At 47.4% G+C, this 21,993-nt stretch overlaps 1 protein-coding gene across 1 annotated transcript in view; it reads right to left on the reverse strand.

Annotated features, from left to right (window-relative positions):
- sgsm1a (small G protein signaling modulator 1a) overlaps positions 1-21,993 on the reverse strand; it is a 125,862-nt gene that overhangs the window by 15,055 nt on the left and 88,814 nt on the right. The window contains exons 17-22 of the mRNA XM_072247548.1: positions 21,346-21,417; positions 15,150-16,418; positions 11,703-11,827; positions 8,905-8,987; positions 6,561-6,670; positions 4,990-5,086 (exon numbers count right to left, since the gene is read on the reverse strand). Of these exons, the coding sequence (XP_072103649.1) occupies positions 4,990-5,086; positions 6,561-6,670; positions 8,905-8,987; positions 11,703-11,827; positions 15,150-16,418; positions 21,346-21,417 (1,756 nt within the window). The remainder of the gene's footprint in view (positions 1-4,989; positions 5,087-6,560; positions 6,671-8,904; positions 8,988-11,702; positions 11,828-15,149; positions 16,419-21,345; positions 21,418-21,993) is intronic.

The following is a 21,993-nucleotide window of genomic DNA, read 5'->3' on the forward strand; positions in this document are numbered from 1 at the left end:
CTGGCGGGCACCCTGTATTAACTTCCAGCCACAAAGCATATTTGAACCGTATTGTGGAAAATATTACTCTTCGTCACACAACAAATGTATAAACCAGATCATCTGCTTCAGTAATTTCAGCATCTATTAATGAATCAGGAATGATACCAATAACACCAATGGTCATGAAATTATTAGTTTCTTGAAAACTCATGCAATTCACTCGTGTTCATTAAGGAAGGGTATCTGCCCTCTGTACAAGGTTGGGCCCACTGTGACTCTCAAACACTCTCTGAAATAGATAGGGTGGTTAAGAGGTGTATGGTGGGTTGGTTTACGCTAGTTGGCAGCTGAGTGTAAGAGCTGTGAAGTAATGTTGCATAGGACGATAAGACATGGGATCAGAATTAGGCCATTCATCCCATCGAGTCTGCTGTACCACTCCATCATGGCTCATTTATTATCCCTCTCAAATCCCTTTTCCCCCAACCTTTGACGCCCTGACTAATTCGGAATCTATCAACCTCTACTTTAAATATACCCAATGCTTAGCGTCCACAGCTGTCTGCGGCAATGAATTGCACAGATTCATCGCCCTCTGGCTAAATGAATTCCTCCCCAACTCTGTGCTTGCAGCTCTGTTAAATGCCGCTGAGACCACACCATTGTTTTTCACAATCCAAAGACAAATCTACTTCAAGAACTTCGAGTACTGCAGGACTACTCCATCAGTGAATTGCTTGTCGATCAGAGTAGCTGGACTGGTGCCAACGGTGGAGCCAGACGAGGTGTCAAAGAGGGAGGCTGAGGTGTCAGAGGAACCGGTTTGGGTTCGGAGGTGTGAGAAGCCGGTTTGGGTTCGGAGGTGTCAGGGGAGCCGGTTTGGGTTCGGAGGTGTGAGGAGCCGGTTTGGGTTCAGAGGTGTCAGAGGAGCCGGTTTGGGTTCGGAGGTGTGAGGAGCTGGTTTGGGTTCGGAGGTGTGAGGAGCCGGTTTGGGTTCGGAGGTGTGAGGGGAGCCGGTTTGGGTTCAGAGGTGTCAGAGGAGCGGGTTTGTGTTTGGAGGTGTGAGGAGCCGGTTTGGGTTCGGAGGTGCCAGGGGAGCTGGTTTGGGTTCGGAGGTGTGAGGAGCCGGTTTGGGTTCGGAGGTGTCAGAGGAGCCGGTTTGGGTTCAGAGGTGTCAGAGGAGCCGGTTTGGGTTCGGAGGTGTCAGGGGAGCCGGTTTGGGTTCGGAGGTGTCAGGGGAGCCGGTTTGGGCTCGGAGATGTGAGGAACCGGTTTGGGTTCGGAGGTGTGAGGAACCGGTTTGGGTTCGGAGGTGTGAGGAACTGGTTTGGGTTTGGAGGTGTCAGGGGAGCCGGTTTGGGTTCAGAAGTGTGAGGAACCGGTTTGGGTTCGGAGGTGTCAGAGGAGCCGGTTTGGGTTCGGAGGTGTCAGAGGAACCAGTTTGGGTTCGGAGGTGCCAGGGGAGCCGGTTTGGGTTCGGAAGTGTGAGGAGCCGGTTTGGGTTCGGAGGTGTCAGAGGAGCCGGTTTGGGTTCGGAAGTGTGAGGAACCGGTTTGGGTTCGGAGGTGTGAGGAGCCGGTTTGGGTTCGGAGGTGTCAGAGGAGCCGGTTTGGGTTCGGAGGTGTCAGGGGAGCCGGTTTGTGTTCGGAGGTGTGAGGAGCCGGTTTGTGTTTGGAGGTGTGAGGAGCCGGTTTGGGTTCAGAGGTGTCAGAGGAGCTGGTTTGGGTTCGGAGGTGTCAGAGGAGCCGGTTTGGGTTCGGAGGTGCCAGGGGAGCCGGTTTGGGTTCGGAAGTGTGAGGAGCCGGTTTGGGTTCAGAGGTGTCAGAGGAGCCGGTTTGGGTTCGGAGGTGTCAGAGGAGCCGGTTTGGGTTCGGAAGTGTGAGGAACCGGTTTGGGTTCGGAGGTGTGAGGAGCTGGTTTGGGTTCGGAGGTGTCAGAGGAGCCGGTTTGGGTTCGGAGGTGTCAGGGGAGCCGGTTTGTGTTCGGAGGTGTGAGGAGCCAGTTTGTGTTCGGAGGTGTGAGGAGCCGGTTTGTGTTTGGAGGTGTGAGGAGCCGGTTTGGGTTCAGAGGTGTCAGAGGAGCCGGTTTGGGTTCGGAGGTGTCAGAGGAGCCGGTTTGGGTTCGGAGGTGTGAGGAGCCGGTTTGTGTTCGGAGGTGTGAGGGGAGCCAGTTTGGGTTCAGAGGTGTCAGGGGAGCCGGTTTGGGTTCGGAGGTGCCAGGGGAGCCGGTTTGTGTTCGGAGGTGTGAGGGGAGCCGGTTTGGGTTCGGAGGTGTGAGGAGCCGGTCTGGGTTCAGAGGTGTCAGAGGAGCCGGTTTATGTTTGGAGGTGTGAGGAGCCGGTTTGGGTTCAGAGGTGTCAGGGGAGCCGGTTTGGGTTCGGAGGTGTCAGAGGAGCCGGTTTGTGTTCGGAGGTGTCAGGGGAGCCGGTTTGGGTTCGGAGGTGTCAGGGGAGCCGGTTTGGGTTCGGAAGTGTGAGGAACCGGTTTGGGTTCGGAGGTGTCAGAGGAGCCTGTTTGGGTTCGGAGGTGCCAGGGGAGCCGGTTTGGGTTCAGAGGTGTCAGAGGAGCCGGTTTGGGTTCGGAGGTGTGAGGAGCCGGTTTGGGTTCGGAGGTGTCAGAGGAGCCGGTTTGGGTTCGGAGGTGTGAGGAGCCGGTTTGGGTTCAGAGGTGTCAGAGGAGCCGGTTTGGGTTCGGAGGTGTCAGAGGAGCCGGTTTGGGTTCAGAGGTGTCAGAGGAGCCAGTTTGGGTTCGGAGGTGTGAGGAGCCGGTTTGGGTTCGGAAGTGTGAGGGGCCGGTTTGGGTTCGGAGGTGTCAGGGGAGCCGGTTTGGGTTCGGAGGTGTGACGAGCCGGTTTGGGTTCAGAGGTGTCAGAGGAGCCGGTTTGGGTTCGGAGGTGTCAGAGGAGCCGGTTTGGGTTCAGAGGTGTCAGAGGAGCCAGTTTGGGTTCGGAGGTGTGAGGAGCCGGTTTGGGTTCGGAAGTGTGAGGGGCCGGTTTGGGTTCGGAGGTGTCAGGGGAGCCGGTTTGGGTTCGGAGGTGTGAGGAGCCGGTTTGGGTTCAGAGGTGTCAGAGGAGCTGGTTTGGGTTCGGAGGTGTGAGGAGCTGGTTTGGGTTCGGAGGTGCCAGGGGAGCCGGTTTGGGTTCGGAGGTGTGAGGAACCGGTTTGGGTTCGGAGGTGTCAGGGGAGCCGGTTTGGGTTCGGAGGTGTGAGGAGCCGGTTTGGGTTCGGAGGTGCCAGGGGAGCTGGTTTGGGTTCGGAAGTGTGAGGGGCCGGTTTGGGTTCGGAGGTGTGAGGGGAGCCGGTTTGGGTTCGGAGGTGCCAGGGGAGCTGGTTTGGGTTTGGAAGTGTGAGGGGCCGGTTTGGGTTCGGAGGTGCCAGGGGAGCCGGTTTGGGTTCGGAAGTGTGAGGAGCCGGTTTGGCTTCGGAGGTGTCAGGGGAGCTGGTTTGGGTTCAGAGGAGCTAACCTGGCTGCTGCCTGTTCCTGAGAAACTTCAAAGTTGGACTGTGCGAGATTGTCTCAGCCATTTCACTTGCGATCACAAGACTCTCCTCTGTTGGATGTTGATAATGTAAGTTGCTGCAGGCCTGTTACCCTTGTCTGGTGGAAGGACAGTCGACGTGGGAGCTGTGTAGCCTCAGGCTTGCCTGCTGCTGCAGACCAGGAAGAGACACGGAAGCGATACATCAGGGCTGAGCCCCACCTGTTGGTGCTGCCCTCCTGTGGTCGAACATTGGAATGACAGGCTGGATTGACTGCATCTGTGCATTGTCACTCCAGGTCTTGGAATATGTATGTTTTCTTCTCAAGTGACTATGCTTCTTCGCTCGATATTTTGAATTAAGTTCCTCACTGTTTTTGAAAGTTTGCTTGCTATTTTGGATGTCTTGCACCTTGGCCCCAGAGCGACACTGTCTCATTCAGCTAGCTCTATCTATATATGGTTTGAATGATAATTAATCTTGATTTAATTTGATTTGATTTGAAGGGGCATAGTTTTAAGGCGATTAATGGAAAATATAGTGGGGGATGTCAGAGGTAGTTTTATGTTACACAGAAAATGGTGGGTGCATGGAATGTGCTGCCATAGATGGTGGTAGAGGTAGATACAACAGGAACATCTAAAAGACTCTTCCATTGGTACATGGATGAAAGAAAAATGGAGGTTTACGTAGGAGGGAAGGGTTAGATTGATATTCGTCATCATTATGAGCCGTGTCATATGACATCATCATTACGTGTCATGTTGTATGACGTGGGTGATTGTGGTCCTTCCATGACCATGATTGTTCTTGGCAAATTCTTCTACAGAGGTGGTCTGCCATTACCTTCGCCTGGGCAGTGTCTTTCCAAGATGGGTGACCCCAGCCATTATCAATACCCATCAGAGATTGTCTGCCTGGCGTCAGTGGCTGCATAACCAGGCCTTGTGACATGCACCGACTGCTCGTACGACTATCCACCACCTACTCCCATGGCTTCACGTGACCCTGATCAGGGGCTAAGGAGGGTGCTACACCTTGCCCAAGGGTGACCTGAAGGCTAGCGGAGGGAAAGGAAGGCCTCACACCTCTTTTTGGTAGAGACGTACCTCTATCCCGCCACCCATAGATTGATATTTGAATAGGTAAAGAGATCATGGGTCGAAGGGCCTGTACTGTTCTACAGGTTTGTAAGTTAGGGCTTGTATGGTTGTACTGTATGTGTACTGTAGGACTTGCACTGTTCTATATATTTGCAAGTTGCCCTGTCCAAGGGCAATTAGTGATAGTCAATAAATCCCAACCCTGGAGAATGGATTGCATTAAATCGCCATGACAATGGCTACCTGTGGTCATTGTTGCAGGTTCTCTCTCAGAGTGAGGTGCGCTCTACGTCCTGCTTGCTACAAAGCCTCTTCATGCGCAGGTGCTCAAGGGAGAGGCTACTGAGTGAATGAGATAGCGGAAGTGGTACGTAGGGTTCGGTGAGGTTTAACACAAAGAGTGAGGAGTCCAGGATAGACACATACCTCGTTTGAAGTCCAGCAGGAACCATCGGTAACAGAAGTAGAAGTGGGTGTAGTCCCCATTCTGATGCATCAACTCAAAGAGTTCCGAGTCAAGGATCTAGGGCAGAAATCTCATTAGAGAGCACGGCCTTTCTGTAAGGGTAAATTTGGCACACATCCCTGCTCTTCAGCCACTCGCTCCCCACCAATTCACCCTACCTCCATTTGTCCAAAGCTCCAACAGCACCAATGTTCCTTCGCAAGCCCTGCCACTTGCATCCTAATCTCAGCTTTTCTTATTCAGCAACTCTAGATGGGGGAGACTTCTTCTAACCCCTTTCTTCCTCCAATCCAACACTTGCACCATAAACCACTCCTTTCGTCTCCCAGTCTCAGCACACCCAACAACACAACACAACACAACACAAACCTCACTGTGGAATACACCGGGAGCCCTCTGATTGAGGAAGATAGAGTCCAGCACAGACACAGGCCCCTGGTTCAAAACCGTGCTGACCATCAGCCATCCAGTTACACTATAGAGCAATGTCATTTACCATTACTTTAAATTATGTTCCCCAAGTTCCCCAATTCTACCATTCCTAAGCATGAAGGGCAATCTGCTGTGGACAGTAAACAGGACTGTAGGGATACAGGACAGTAGTGCTGAGACCAAGACTGTGTGAGTCACTCATTATCATCAGTACGTGGGCAATCATGGTCCCATGACGATGATTGTTCTTGGCAAATTTTTCTACAGAAGTGGTTTGCCAATGCCTTCTTCTGGGCAGTGTATTTACAAAATGGTGAGCCCAGCCATTATCAATACTCTTCAGACATTGTCTGCCTGGCGTCAGTGGTCGCATAACCATGACTTGCACCACCTGCTCATACGACCATCCACCACCTGCTCCCGTGGCTTCACATGACCCTGATCAAGGGGCTACACTTGCCCAACGGTGACCTGCAGGCCAGTGGATGGAGGAGTGCCTTACACCTTCTTCGGTAGAAACGTATCTCCACCCCACCACCCAGTGTTACGAATGTGGATGGAGCCGGTTGCCATCTTTCACCTCACACTCAGATGCATTTATTTATCACATGAACGTTGAAACACACGGTGAAATGTGTTATTTGGGTTAACAACCACCACACTGATGGATGTGTTGTGGTCTTCAGACATTCTGATGGTAAGACAGCAATCTTCACTGTGTTCCACTGAATGTTCACCTGGTCTTGTAAACCAAAAACTAGCTTAAAGTAATGGTAGATGACATTTCTCATCAGAGCCCTCTGGTCCTTCAGGAAGGAAGTTATTCTTCACTGTATTCAGTATCGAGCTGCAGATAACAAACACTGAGCTGAACTGAATAAGCCTGGACTCTTTCGATTTTCTGTTTTATACTCTGTGTTTTCGCTCATTTCTTTCTGGTTGCCGACTGCCTTGGACCTCCAACCTTATTAGACCTCCCATGGAACCCCATCCTTGTTAAGGACCACATAGTTCCCTACCAGTTTAGTTATCACTCCTTCACTCTGCCCAACTTGCGCCAAGGACTACTTGGCATTCCAAGGACTGTGAGCCACTGTACCTGAATGAGAGAACGCATGTTGGCAAAGTGAGTGTCCATGGCCCCACCATGCGGAAAATTCTGATTCATTCTCTTCATCAGCTGGGAGAAACAGCTGAATGCCATGACCTCTGCGTGTGAAGAAACAGACCACAGTCAGTACAGAGCAGCGACAAACTGGAACACGATCCCTGACCTTCTCACCAACAAGGTCAGTGTGGTCGGGAATTCTCTCTCAGAGAGCCACGTCCTCCAGTTCAGACTGCTGCAAAAGCAGAGCTGAACACACCCTCTACAGTGTATAAGCTGCATCTGGTAGCACCTCTCACATCCCCTTCAAGCCTGGAGCATAGGAGAATGAGACAGGTATACAGAGGTATACAAAGTTATGAGGGGGTGAATACTTGTGGGCTTTTTCTCCTCAAGTTTGGTGAGAGTAGAACTAGAGGTCACAGGTTAAGGGTGAAAGGTAAAATGTTTAAGGAAAGCATGAGGGAGATACAAGTGTGTAACAAGCTGCCAGCAGAGGTGGTAGATGTGAGGTCAATTGTAACAGGTAAGAGAAGTTTGGGTAGGGACATGGATGAGAGGGCAATGGTCCAGGTACAGGTAGATGGGACAATGCAGAAGACTAGGCTGGCATAGAACAGGTGAGTCAAAGGCCCTTTTTCTGTGCTGTAGTACTCCAGGACTCTCTACTAAAGCACTTTGCTGTGAATGAACTACTTTTTAAATGCAGCCACTGTTCCAATATGAGCTACTTGGGTTAGTATTTACATAAAAGATACTCCTAATGTTTCAGTTCTACTAATGTTTTTTTTGGCACAATAGTTTAAACCCAGGCTGAAATGTATTCACCATGGAAGCAAAGAGTTCTGATGGAAGAGTATATTCAGAGGAAAAGGGGTGAGCCTCGTCAGCCAGAGTAAGCCATTCGAGGGTGATGTTAAGAATCCATTCCTCACATGAAGAGTAAACACAACAGATTCTGCAGAAGCTGGAAATCTTGGGCATTACACACAAAATGCTGGAGGAACTCAAGAGTTAGGCAGCATCTATGGAGAGGAATGAACAGTCGACAATTTGTGCCTAGACCTTTCATCAGGAAGAGTCTTGGTCAAAAAGCAAAGTTAACAGATGAGGAACATTTGATGGCTCTGGGCCTGTAGTCGCTGGAGTTTAGAAAAATGAAGGGTGATCTCAATGAAACCTATCAAAATTGGAAGGCCTAGATAGCGTGGTTGTGGAGAGGATATTTAATTTAGTTGGGGAGTCTAGGACCAGCAGGCACAGCCTCAGAATAAAGGGACGTCCCTTTAAAACAGAGATGAGGAGGTATTTCTTTAGCCAGAGAGTGGTGAATCTGTGAAATTTGTTGCCACAGATGGCTGTAGGGGCCAAGTTATTTGGTGTATTTAAAGTGGAGGTTGATAGGTTCTTGATTTGTAAGAAGAACGGGGTTGAGAGGGATCATAAATCAGCCATGATGGAATGGCAGAGCAGACTCAATGGGCTGAATGGTCTAATTGTATTCATATGTCCTATGGTCTAAAATGCTGACTGTTTATCCCCCTCCATAGATGCTGCCTGACTTGTTGAGTTCTGTATGTGTTTTTCCCACACAGAGGTTTTGTTTTAAAAGAAACTGGACAAGACCAGGATATATTATCCAGCCCTAAATGCCCACCAGAAGGTGGCAGTGAGCTGCCTTCTTGGACCACTGCTCTATTTGGGAGAGAGATGCAGCGTTTAGACCTGGTGGCAATGAAGGAACAGCGATACTGGTCCAAGTCAGGGCGATGTGTGACTTAAAGGGGAACCTGCAGGTGATTAAGTTCCCCTGTACTTGGTGTACTTCTCCTCCAAACTGACAGAGGTGGGCAGGTTTGGGAGGTGCTATGAGCTAGTTTCTACAAAGTGCCTTGAGCTTATATATCACCGGCAGATATATCAGGGACATTTAAGAAACTCTTAGAGGCACACGGATGATAGGAAAATGGAGGGCTATGTAGGAGGGAAGATTATGTTGATCTCAGAGTAGGTTAAAAACTCAGCACAACAACGTAGGCTGAAGGGCCGATACTGTTCAATGTTCATGTTCTAACTGAGAAATTGAAAACTAATTGACAAATTGTGATTGTTGTGGGTCTATAAGATATGATACATGCTACAAAGACGAAACTGAACAGAGGAACAAGATAGGAGAATTTGCTGGAGAATTCCTCCTGAGGTTACAGAAGCAGAGAAGATCTGCAGGTATAAATAGTGAGACAGAAAACAACAGGAAATTCATGAAAATATATTTAATATTAACTCAGAAATCCCGTTTAGATTTATTACGGACAATTAGAAAAGAGTAACTTGCCATTGTCCAGAACAACCAGCAGAGGGGCCAGGAGGTCACACATCCCTTGCACATAACCAATTTCCAAATGCTGCCAGATGTAACTGCAAAATGAATGCGCAGATGTTAAAACAATCATCACGGGATATTAACAAAAAGGAAGCTGAGTGAGAAAAGAGTTATTGGAAGGAGAAAGAGCTTTTGTACCACCTTCTTGTCTCAAACAGATATATTTATATTTTACTTAGAGATACAGCATGGTAACAGGCCCCTCTGAACCAACGAGTCTGTGGTCCCCAATTACGTAAGAAATAGGAGCAGGAGTAGGCCATCTGGCCTGTTGAGATAAGATCATGGCTGATCTGACCATGGGCTCATCTCCACCTACCTGCCTTTCCCCCAGAACCCTTAATTCTTCCACTATGCAAAAATCTATTCAACCTTCTCTTAAATATATTTACTGTTACACTCATGTGACCATCAACCTACAGACCCGTACGTCGTTGGAATGTGGGAGGAAACTGGAGCACCCCGAGGAAACCCATGCAGCAATCCTGAGATCAGAAGCCTGGAGGTCCTGCTCTTTAACCTAGCATCTAACTCCCTAAGCAGAATCTCATCATTTGTCCTACACGTCCTTGGTACCTACACAGACCACAACCTCTGGCTGTTCACCCTCATACTTAAGAATGCTGAAGACTCTATCTGAGATTTCCCAGACCTTGGCACCCGGGAGGTGACATACCATCCAGAATCTCGTTCTTGCCAATTGAACCTTCTGTCCATTCCCCTAACTAATGACTCCCCTATCACCATAGCCTGCCTCTTCTCCCCCCTTCCCTTCTCAGTCACAGAGACAGACTCAGTGCCAGAGGCTCAACCATTGTGACTTTCCTCTGCTATCTCATTCCACCACCCCCTCCGACAGTTGTTGAGGGGGACAGCCAAAGGGGTACTGTACTGCCTCCTTAACCCCTTCCCTTCCAGACTGTCACCCAGTTTCCTGTGTCCTGCACCTTGGGTGTAACCACTTCTCTATATGTCCTATCTATCACCCCCTCAGCCTCCCAAATGATCCAGAGTTCACCCAGTTCCAGCTCCAACTCCTTAACGCGGTTTGTTACTGAGGAATTGAGAAGGCTGTGAAAGAATTTGGAAGAGATTTGTAGAATCATGATGGGACTTGACAGGGTAGATAACATCTGTTCCATGGTAATGACGTGATGGTGAATGGCAAAAAGAACCTCATTTATATTCATGTCCGTGTCTGCACAGGTTCATTGAAAAACTTAATTGCAGCAGAATTACAGGCACATAACATAGATGCACAATATTCACAAGAAAAGCAGCAATTAGACACTTACTATACAAGAAAGAACACAATTAGAACCAAAACTTCTGTTGGAAACTAGAGAATCTGCAGATGCCAGAAATCTTGTACAATACACACACATTGCTGGTGAAACTCAGCAAGTCAAGCAGCATCTATGGAGGGGAATAAACAGTTGGCATTTCAGGACAAAGTCCTTTGCAGTGCAAACTGGTCAGAGTGTTGCTTTTCTGGGGTAGTGATTAGAGTTGTGACATTTGGTTCAAGAACTGAATGGTTGAAGGGAAGGAGCCGTTCTTGAACTTTAGGTGTTGCGGGTATGACGAAAAACCAAGTTATCAGAAGATTGATACTGATGAGAGAGATAAGGAAGACAACGGAGAAGCGTTCAAAATGTTAATGAGAGAGGAGAGAGGTAACGAAAAAGAAACACAATTAAGAGCATTGACAGACTGGTTGCTTTGAACTTGAACTGTTTGAAGTTTGATGGACAAGCGATACCCCGGCAGGGGGATAAAAAGAACAGGTTCGCTAAGGCACGACACACACTACGAGATCACGAGATAACGAGACCCTGGAAAAGCGGTGTGCCCCCACAAGTTGGTGGAGTTTGGAGGTCTGGTCGCGGGAACCGACCATAGACGCACAGGGTGAAAAGGTACGATCAGCGGGAACCTGGTGTGTGTGTCCGCCCTTGCCCGGGTGCCGGGTTCACTGCGGAAGAACGGTCGTATCCGGAACGGAGGGATCACAGTCGGTGACCACAGAAGACATAAAAGGGTTTGCCCGAAAGCTAACTGCGAAGAACGAAGGTCTGTGTGAATCAGAATTTGCGTATTATCTCTCTCTCTCTCCAACAGCACAACAGCGATTACTGCGAACTGTACTCAGCTGAACTGAACTCTGTGTCACTTGAGACTGATCATTTTACCCCTAGACTGCAATAGAGCTTGATTGATTCCTATTATCCTAGTTCTGTGTACACGTGTATTTTATCATTGCTAACCTGTTGCATTTATATCCTTACGATTAGAGTACTGTGTTACTTATTTCTTTAATAAAACTTTCTTAGTTCCAGTAATTCAGACTCCAACTAAGTGGTCCATTTCTGCTGGTTTGGCAACCCAGTTACAGGGTACGTAACACGGGTTGGCACAAGGATCCAAAGGATTAGGAGTTCTGGTAGATTCTGGTAGGTGTGTTGAGGCTGGTCATTGGGGGTGGATCTCGATGAGCTGCTATGGGGACAGGGTGGGTGAGCAGAGTTAGCTGGTCAGCTCATGGAGAGGTGTGGTACAGACTGTCCCAGGCAGACCAGCCCTTGAATCCACAACCCATGATCCTGGAATTTGTTCTCAGAACTCAGAACTCTTGAATCAGAACTCAGAGCAGTGCCCGTACCCGCACATGAATCTATAACCTGTGATTCTGGAATTTGATCTCCCTGCAGGTATCGGAACTTTATCAGAACTCAGAGCAGTGCCCGTACCTGCACATGACGTTGCGTAGCTTCTCCAGGTTGCTGGGCGTGAAGTACCAGTAGTTGCGGTCACACCGCTGGACGTCTTTCTCTATCCGGTGGAGGTTGACCGTGTACATGTCCAGAAGTTCTTGCTGAAAGGTGTTTAGAAAGATTAGAAAGGAAGATTGGCTTTATTTGTCACACGTACATCAAAACATACAGTGAAATGCATCATTTGTGTCAACGACCACCACAGTCCAAGGATGTGCTGGGGACAACCCATACACATATATTGCCATGCTTCTGGTGCCAACACAGCATGTCGACGTCTAACCTGTACGTTCTTGGAATACTTCCTACTTCACCCTCCACTGCCCACCTCCATGGTCACCTTGAGAAGAATTGCAGATCGTGGATATGTTCCATGAATGTTCAAGGCCAGTATGTATTGCTCATTCCTAATGGCAATCTGCCTTCTCAAACTGCAGTCGTCCTGTGGTGAAGGTGCTCCCAGTGCTATTGGACCGGGGGGGGGGGGGGGGGGGAAATTCCAGGACATGGACTCAGCGGTAATGAAGGGACAATGATTCAAGAGGCAGGATGGCGTGGGACTGAGAGGGAAACCTACAAGTTCCATGTGCCCATTCCCTTGCCCTTGCTGGTTCACGAGAATGATTTGATGGCTCTGGGCCTGTACTTGCTGGAGTTTAGAAGAATAGAGCAGGAGGGGGATCTCATTGAAATCCACCCAATACTAAAGGTCGAGATAGACTGGATGTGGAGAGGAGGTTTCAAATAGTGGGACAGTCTTGGACCAGTGGGAACAACCTCAAAACAAAAGAATGTTCATTTGGAGCAGAGATGAGGAGAAATTTCTTTAGCCAGAGGGTGATGAATCGGTAGAATTCATTATCACAGACGGTTCTGCAGGCCAAGTCATTGGGTATAGTTAAAACAGAGTTTGATTAGTCAGGGCATCAAAGGTTACGGTGAGAAGGCAGGAGACGGGGGTAGGGGGGTAATAAATCTGCCATGATTGAATGGTGGTTGGGTTGAATAGCCTAATTCTGCTCTTAAATCTTCAGGTCTCGTGGAAGAGGTTGCGGGTTTGGGAGACAGAACTGGAGGAGCCCATGTGATGCATTTAACGATGCGGTTACAGTCAGCCGGCAGCAAAGGGAGTGACCTGGCTGAGAACTGCAAATGTACGGTGGCACATCATGCTCCTGTGGTGAAGCTTTAGGCTCAGGTTCAGTCCCTCACCGGACAGACCCAACCTGCTGTGTAGCTTTAGGTGTTCGGACACCAAAGGGTCAGTTGCTCACCGGAGGGACCCCAAGCTGAGTTTCTGGTCAGTGGTTACCCCGCAGATGGTGGAGATCCAGCATTGATGGTACCATCGATGCTCAAGGGTAGGTGGTGAAAGTCACTGCTGATGGAGATGGACGCTGCCTGGTACTTGTGTGGAGTGAACCTAACTCATGTAGGTCTTAGCACAATGCTATTACAGTACCAGCAACCTGGCATAAATTCCTGCCTCTGTCTACAGTAAGTTTGTTCTCCCTGTGACCGCGTGGGTTCCCTCTGGTGCTCCAGTTTCCTCCCACTTTCCAAGGGCACCACGATAGTGTAGACATTAGCACGACATTGTTACAAGTCAGGGCATTCCAGCGTTCAATTCCGGCGCCGATCTGTAAGGAGTCTCTACATCCTCCTTGTGCAATGCGTGGGTTTTCTCCAATTTCCTCTCTCAATCCAAAAACGTACTGGGAAGGTTAACTGGTCATTGTAAATTGTGCCCTGATTAGGTTAGTGTTGAATCACTGGTCATTGTAAATTGTCCCGTGATGAGGTTAAGGCTGATTTATACTTCTGTGTACTAGCTTACGCCGCAGGCTACACAAGTGGGCTTCGCCGTTGTGAGTATTTATACTTGTGTGCTGGTGTGTCTGCATCGTTCTGCAATTCACTGCCAAAACGCTAGTTGGCGGTGGGGTTTCTATGCCACTGTGTTGAGTTTCTTCGTGTTGAAACTCAACACGAAGAAACTCAAACTTAAAACAATGGCCACTGAAACTGAAGGAGGGTGAATTTTCTGTGCTTGTCCGGCCACTGAGAGACATGGACGAGGAAATGCATTTCAAATATTTTCGAATGTCGGCAAGTAGATTTGACAATTTGGTTCATTGTCTCCAACCATTTATTTTGCATCAGTGTACGCACAGTATACTCAGAGACTGACAATCACCATTCGAGTTTTAGCTTCAGGTGGAAGTCAACAGGCTGTAGCAGCTAGCTACAAACTGGTATCAAGCACAGGGTCCTCCATAATTTCGGAGGTCTGTAAAGCTTTATGGAAAGCACTGCAGCCAGAGTTCCTTCCCTGCCCTTCAGTCGCCCAGTGGGAAGCTATTGCAACTTAGGAGGAAATGTGATGCTACCAAGCGCACCAATCACAGTTGTTACGGTCGGCGTCGCCACGACGCTTAGTTACATTTTTGGGGAGGTGTGCAGCAGGCTACGGCATAGGGTACGGTGTAGGGTATGCGGCTACGCCGTACCTACGGCATCAATTTGACACACAAGTATAAATTGGCCTTCAGTGTTGAATCACTGGTAAATTGTGCCATGATTAGGTTAGTGTTGAATAACTGGTCATTGTAAATTGTCCCGAGATGATGTTAGTGTTGAATCACTGGTCATTGTAAATTGTGCCGTGATTAGGTTAGTTAGTGTTGAATCACTGGTCATTGTAAATTATCCCGAGATGAGGTTAGTGTTGAATCAGGGTTGTTGGGGGTTGCTGGGACAGTGCAGCTCAAAGGGCCGGAAGGGCCCATTCCGTGTTGTACCACTAAATAAATAAAAAGGATCTAAGGGTTAGCAGGTTAATTGGTGTATTTGGGCCAAAAGAGCCTGTTTCAGTGCTGTGTCTCTGAATGAATGGATGAATCAATCAATCAGTAAGTAATTAAACAAACAAGCAAACTAAAAGAGTGGGTAGAGGTGCCAAGAGAAACCTTAATGAGTGGATATATGGGGAAGGAGGAGGACTGGGTGTCGAACAACTCTGATGAACTGTCATTATTGGGGACCTGACTGTCCAGCCAATATGAGTGTGAGGCCTAACGTTGTGGCCAAGCAGATGGTTCCCTGCCCGTCAGCATCGTCCACTGAATGTGGACGCTGCCAACATGGGGCAGAATATATTTATCATTCTCCATCATAGACACTCATCCTTGGTGGATGGAAGGAGAAAGCAGATGCTGGCTTGACTCAGATCACTGTATTTGCACCTCAGGTTACAAGATAAGATACAGGAGAAGGCCACTCATCCCATCAAACCCACTCTGTCATTCAATAAGGTCAAGGCTGATCTAATTTTGGCCTTGACACCTAATGTTGGACTGAAGACCACAGGTGGACTCTCACAGCTCTCTCATAGTCTGGTGGCATCTGTACTCTGGTACTCACTGCGTATGTCACTCCAGTAGATGAGACCGGTGAAGCCACAGGGACGATACTCTCAGCCACACCCTGCACCTGGGTGAGTCCTTCTGTTCCCTCTCCAACGAGCAGCCCTTCCTCAGTCACCATCCCTTCAGCTCTGGATGTAGGGAGGCTACCTTCCAAACCCAACCCCTCACTGCCAGGAGCTTCCTGCCTCACAGACTCCGACATAGGTACAATTTCTGATCCATCAGACACACAGAGAACATCTTTGGATCCATCCACTGTAGGAGCTACTTCCAATCCAACTGCCACAGGGAGCAAACTTTCTAATCCGTCGGCCTTAGGAACTACTTCAGATCCATCCTCCATAGGAACTACTTCAGATCCATCCGCCGTAGGAACTACTTCAGATCCATCCTCCATAGGAACTACTTCAGATCCATCCGTCGTAGGAACTACTTCGTATCCATCCACCGTAGGAACTACTTCAGATCCATCCACTGTAGGAACTACTTCAGATCCATCCGCCGTAGGAATAATTTCCAGTCCATCTGCCGTGGGAACTACTTCAGATCCATCCTCCATAGGAACTACTTCAGATCCATCCGCCATAGGAACTACTTCAGATCCATCTGCCGTAGGAACTACTTCAGATCCATCTGCCGTAGGAACTACTTCAGATCCATCCTCCATACGAACTACTTGATATCCATCCGCCATAGGAACTACTTCAGATCCATCTGCCGTAGGAATAATCTCCAGTCCATCAGATTCACAATGCACACCTTTTGGTCCATCCACTTTAGGAACTACTCTTAGTCCATTTGACATGCCATGCATACCTTCAGATCCATCTGCCTCAGGAACTATTTCCGATCCACCTGACAAATGACTTGCATTTTGTAATTCACCTTCCTTAGGAACTTCAGATCCATCCACCACAATATCTGCTTCTAGTTTATCCTGCAGACGGAGTCCGCCTTGGAGCCAGTTTTGGGTGGGCAGTCCTTGGGGAAGAGGTTCTTCCTCTGAATTTGACTCTCTCGGCTCCCCCTCGCGCCTCAGTGCAGAGGAGCTGTGGCCACGCTGCTTTGCCTCCTCGGTGCTGAAGCTGTGCTCCGAATAGCCAGCTGTTGTGGGATGACTGCACAAGGATGGGTGCCCAGAGTCCGGGAAGCAGGGGCCATTCTGCACAGTGCCATTTGGAATGGCTGCTACCTGCTTATCGCCGCTGATCCCAGCTTCCTTCTCAATTTGCTCCGTCTCGGTATCTTCCACTGATTCAAAGACCTGAGGGAAAAAACAGCCCAAAGAAAGTTAACTTGGAGCAAAAGAAGCAAGCCGTTCTGCCTAGTCCTATCGACCTGCACTGGACCATAGCCTTCCATATCCTTCCCATTCATGTACTTATCCGAACGTCCATATCCTTCCCATTCACGTACATATCCCAACTTCCAAATCCTTCCCATTCATATACATATCCGAACTTCCATATCCTTCCCATTCATATACATATCCGAACTTCCATATCCTTTCCATTCAGATACTTATCCGAACTTCCATATCCTTCCCATTCACGTACATATCCAAACTTCCATATCCTTCCGATTCACGTACATATCCGAACTTCCATATCCTTCCCATTCACGTACATATCCGAACTTCCATATCCTTCCCATTCACGTACTTATCCGCACTTCCATATCCTTCCTATTCACGTACTTATCCGAACTTCCATACCCTTCCCATTCAGGTACTTATCCGAACTTCTATAACCTTCCCATTCACGTACTTATCCGAACTTCCATATCCTTCCCATTCACGTACTTATCCAAACTTCCAAATCCTTCCTATTCACGTACATATCCAAACTTCCATATCCTTCTCATTCAGGTACATATCCAAACTTCCATATCCTTCCCATTCACGTACTTATCCGAACTTCCATATCCTTTCCATTCACGTACTTATCCGAACTTCCATATCCTTCCCATTCACGTACTTATCCGAACTTCCATATCCTTCCCATTCACGTACATATCCGAACTTCCATAGCCTTCCCATTCACATACATATCCAAACTTCCATATCCTTCCCATTCACGTACATATCCGAAATTCCATATCCTTCCCATTCACGTACATATCCGAAATTCCATATCCTTCCAATTCACGTACATATCCGAACTTCCATATCCTTCCCATTCACGTACATATCCGAACTTCCATATCCTTCCCATTCACGTACTTATCCGCACTTCCATATCCTTCCTATTCACGTACTTATCCGAACTTCCATACCCTTCCCATTCAGGTACTTATCCGAACTTCTATAACCTTCCCATTCACGTACTTATCCGAACTTCCATATCCTTCCCATTCACGTACTTATCCAAACTTCCAAATCCTTCCTATTCACGTACATATCCAAACTTCCATATCCTTCTCATTCAGGTACATATCCAAACTTCCATATCCTTCCCATTCACGTACTTATCCGAACTTCCATATCCTTTCCATTCACGTACTTATCCGAACTTCCATATCCTTCCCATTCACGTACTTATCCGAACTTCCATATCCTTCCCATTCACGTACATATCCGAACTTCCATAGCCTTCCCATTCACATACATATCCAAACTTCCATATCCTTCCCATTCACGTACATATCCGAAATTCCATATCCTTCCCATTCACGTACATATCCGAAATTCCATATCCTTCCCATTCACGTACATATCCAAACCTCCATATCCTTCCCATTCACGTACTTATCCAAACTTCCATATCCTTCCCATTCACGTACATATCCAAACTTCCATATCCTTCCCAGTCACGTACATATCCAAACTTCCATATCCTTCCCATTCACGTACATATCTGAACTTCCATATCCTTCCCATTCATATACATATCCCAACTTCCAAATCCTTCCCATACACATATCCGAACTTCCATATCCTTCCCATTCATATACATATCCGAACTTCCATATCCTTTCCATTCAGATACTTATCCGAACTTCCATATCCTTCCCATTCACGTACATATCCAAACTTCCATATCCTTCCCATTCATGTACATATCCGAACTTCCATATCCTTCCCATTCATATACATATCCCAACTTCCAAATCCTTCCCATTCATATACATATCCGAACTTCCATATCCTTCCCATTCATATACATATCCGAACTTCCATATCCTTTCCATTCAGATACTTATCCGAACTTCCATATCCTTCCCATTCACGTACATATCCAAACTTCCATATCCTTCCCATTCACGTACTTATCTGAACTTCCATATCCTTCCCATTCACGTACTTATCCGAACTTCCATATCCTTCCCATTCACGTACATATCCAAACTTCCATATCCTTCCCATTCACGTACTTATCCGAACTTCCATATCCTTCCCATTCACGTACCTATCCGAACTTCCATATCCTTCCCATTCACGTACATATCTGAACTTCCATATCCTTCCCATTCATGTACTTACCCAAACTTCCATATCCTTCCCATTCATATACTTACCTGAACTTCCCATAAATGTTGCAATTGGACCCACATCCACCACTCCTTCTGACAGCTTGTTCCACATTCTCACCACCCTCAGGCTCCCCCTGCATATTTCACCTTTTACCTTTGCCTATGACCTTTCACCCAACCTCAGTGGAAAAAGCCTGCCTGCATTTACCCTATCAATGCAGCTCATAATTTTGTATTCTGGCCAACCTCTGCAGGACCATCCAATTAGTCATTGAGCATCATGTATTCTGGTCTCACCTGCCGATAGCTCACCACCAGGTTCAGGTACCTACCCCATTCCAACAGTTCCGTCCATGCCCTCCTCTATGGCCGTGATGAAGCCACTCTCAGGTTGCAGGAGTAACACCTCATATTCCATATGGTATAAATGTTAATTACTCTAACTTCCAGTTATTTCTCCCTCATCCTTCATTCTTTCTTTTGCCATCCTATTCTGGCCCGTCTTACACCCCTTCTCTTCTCTCCATCTGCCCATCACCTCCCCCTGCGCCCCTCTTCCTTCCCTTTCTTCAACAGTCCACTCTCCCCTCCTATCAGATACCTTCTTCAACCCTTTACCTCTTCCACCTACTTACTTCATTGTTCCTCCCCCACACACCCAGTCTCACCTATCACCTTCCAGCTTCTTACTTCACTGTCTTTCCCTCAGCCACCCACCTTCGCCCTCACCAGATCATACGACATAGGAGTAAATTGGGCCATTTGGCCCATCGAGTCATTCAATCATGGCTGATCTTTTTTTTCTCTCCTCCTCAACCCCAGTTCCAGGCCTTCTCCCCATAACCTTTGATCCCATGTCCAATCAAGAACCTATCAATCTCTGCCTTAAATACCTGGCCTCCACAGCTGCATGTGGCAACAAATTCCACAAATTCACCACCCTTTGGTTAAAGTCCTGATATAGGATCTCAGCCTGAAATGTCAACTGCTTATTCCTCTCCATAGGTGCCACCTGATCTGCTGAGTGCCTCCAACATTATGTGTGTGTGCACTGGAAACTATAATTAATTCACCTAAATAGCTATATTTAATTTTGTTGTCAAAATACACACCACCTCAATATTGGCCCAGAGCCTGAGCTGGTTTGGTTGGTTTGAACACGAATGCACTTCGTAGTCACTTCTCTGATTCCTATTTCCATTCCCATTTAGCTTTTTATTAATTCCAAAAATAGACTTTATTCTTGTTAAAAATAATAAATCTACAAAAGCCAGTAACAGAGCAAGAACATTTACGTAGAGAAAACATTAAAGAGAGAGAGAAAAAAAACAAACATAGCACCATTGCCTCAATGTGAGGTGACAGCCCTTTCATTTTTTGAGGGGTTTCTCCATCCAAATCCTGCCCCTCAAACACAGACCCTTAGTGTTGGCTGCACCTAGCTTCAGCGTGCCCCTCTCTGCTTTTTGTAAGATAATAGTTAATTCAAGACTAAATTCGTAGTTTTTATCATAGCTTCTTTTTTACTGACACAATTTGTATTTTTAACAATTGTAGATTTTTTTACAGCATGTGGTGTTTAGTCCCCACTTGCTGTCAGAAACACAGTATAATAGTGACATAACGGTTTGTCACCTTTTCATTTTTAATTGGCTGAGTGTTAGCACATTACACACCTGCTGTGATTGTGTAGCCTTTGATTGGGTTCTTTCATCTAAGGAACTTGTCTTATCTGAACTCTAAAGGTGATAGATTTTTCAAAAGCCCCAACTTTTTGTTCTCAGTCTGTCCCTTTAGTTTCACATGTCCTGTATCTGTTCCTTTGTTTAAACTTTAAAAATAAACGATCGTGGAGAAATAATTTTTCACTCATTCTTGGACTCCTAAAAGAACCTGGGGATCGAAAATGACCAAGATCTGACACTGCTGAAGAAGTATTCACTCTGACACTCAGTTCCAGCAGCAAAATTGCGCCCAACCCCTTGCTGGTCGTGTAACCTCTTTACTTGATATGAGAGCTTTGGCAGCAAGGTCCCAACTGTTAATAGCATGAGTTCTGTGAAGTGAGAAACACTTTGTAAGTACCTGAAAGGAAAACAAAAATATGAGGGGTGCAGATGGGGTAAATGCAAGCAGGCTTTTTCCACTGAGGCTGGGTGAGACGACAATTAGAGGTCATGGGTAAAGTGTGAAAGGTGAAATGTTTACGAGACATATGATGGGGAACTTCTTCACTCAGATGGTGGTGTGACTGTGGAACGAGCTGCCAGTGCAAGTGGGGATGTGGGTTCGAGTGCACATTTGGATCTGTACATGGATGGGAGAAGTATGGAGGGCTATGGTTCAGGTGTGGGTTGATGGGACTAGGCATACAAACAGTACAGCATGGACTAGATGGGCTGAAGGGCCTACTTCTGTGCTGTAGTGCTCTATGGCTGCGATTCTACGAATAATACTTTAATGCTAATTTATAGTTTTGTGAAACACTGTATCTGAGGTATTGCATTCGTTTCTGGTCAGTCAGCTGGACAGCTGGGTCATGACTGGACCAAATGATCGATTAGCCAAACTGGGATCTAAACTGCCGATCTTGCACTTTGTCCTAGCAGCTTACACAACGTCAGCAACACGGTGGACACATGGACACAACCTTTAGGGATGACCCAGGAATCCCGGGCAGAAGGCACCGGAAAAGGCGGGTGGGGTGGGGAGGGATTTACCTGTGTGCTGGAGCTGGAGTCACTCTGCAGCCGGGCGTGGTCCTGCCTGTCCGAGCTACAACTCTGCGAAGACTGAAACGTGAGAGTCAAATCCGTCAGCGAGAGAAATCCAGCAAATAAACACCAGACAGCTTCTTCTGAAGTTTGTGTCAACCAAGCTGTTAATTCCTACTTGCAGAATCTCTTCGGGAGGAGGAAAACTTGCTTCCAGTTGTGGTTCTGAGGTGGCTAACGACACTCAAGCTACAAACTGTCCTTTGATAATGAACAAGCTCCTTCCCTGCACATGTCTGTATACAGTATGTCCATTAGATGGAAAATACACAAGAAACACTCGATATTGTAACCACACCTCCACATTATTGTAATGAAAGACATTAAAAACACATTAGACTGATAAGAAAGAACAATTAATTAAAGTAGAGAGAGGAAACTAGCTCTGCCATTCATAGAAATGAGGATATGCGAGCATGTTGGACCAATGAATTTAATAAGAGATTGCTTGTACGTAAGCTGTCTGTAACTCAGGAATTTGCAACCGGGGGTAACCTGTGCTGACCAGTGATCTCCAGATTCTTGTAGCTTCTGCCCTGCAGGAGGTGTGAACGACTGGGTGTGAGGGGCTTTAATTTTTCCAAGGGAGGGAAG

Source organism: Mobula birostris, chromosome 31 (assembly GCF_030028105.1).
Source record: "Mobula birostris isolate sMobBir1 chromosome 31, sMobBir1.hap1, whole genome shotgun sequence".
Classification (NCBI taxonomy): Eukaryota; Metazoa; Chordata; class Chondrichthyes; order Myliobatiformes; family Myliobatidae; genus Mobula; species Mobula birostris.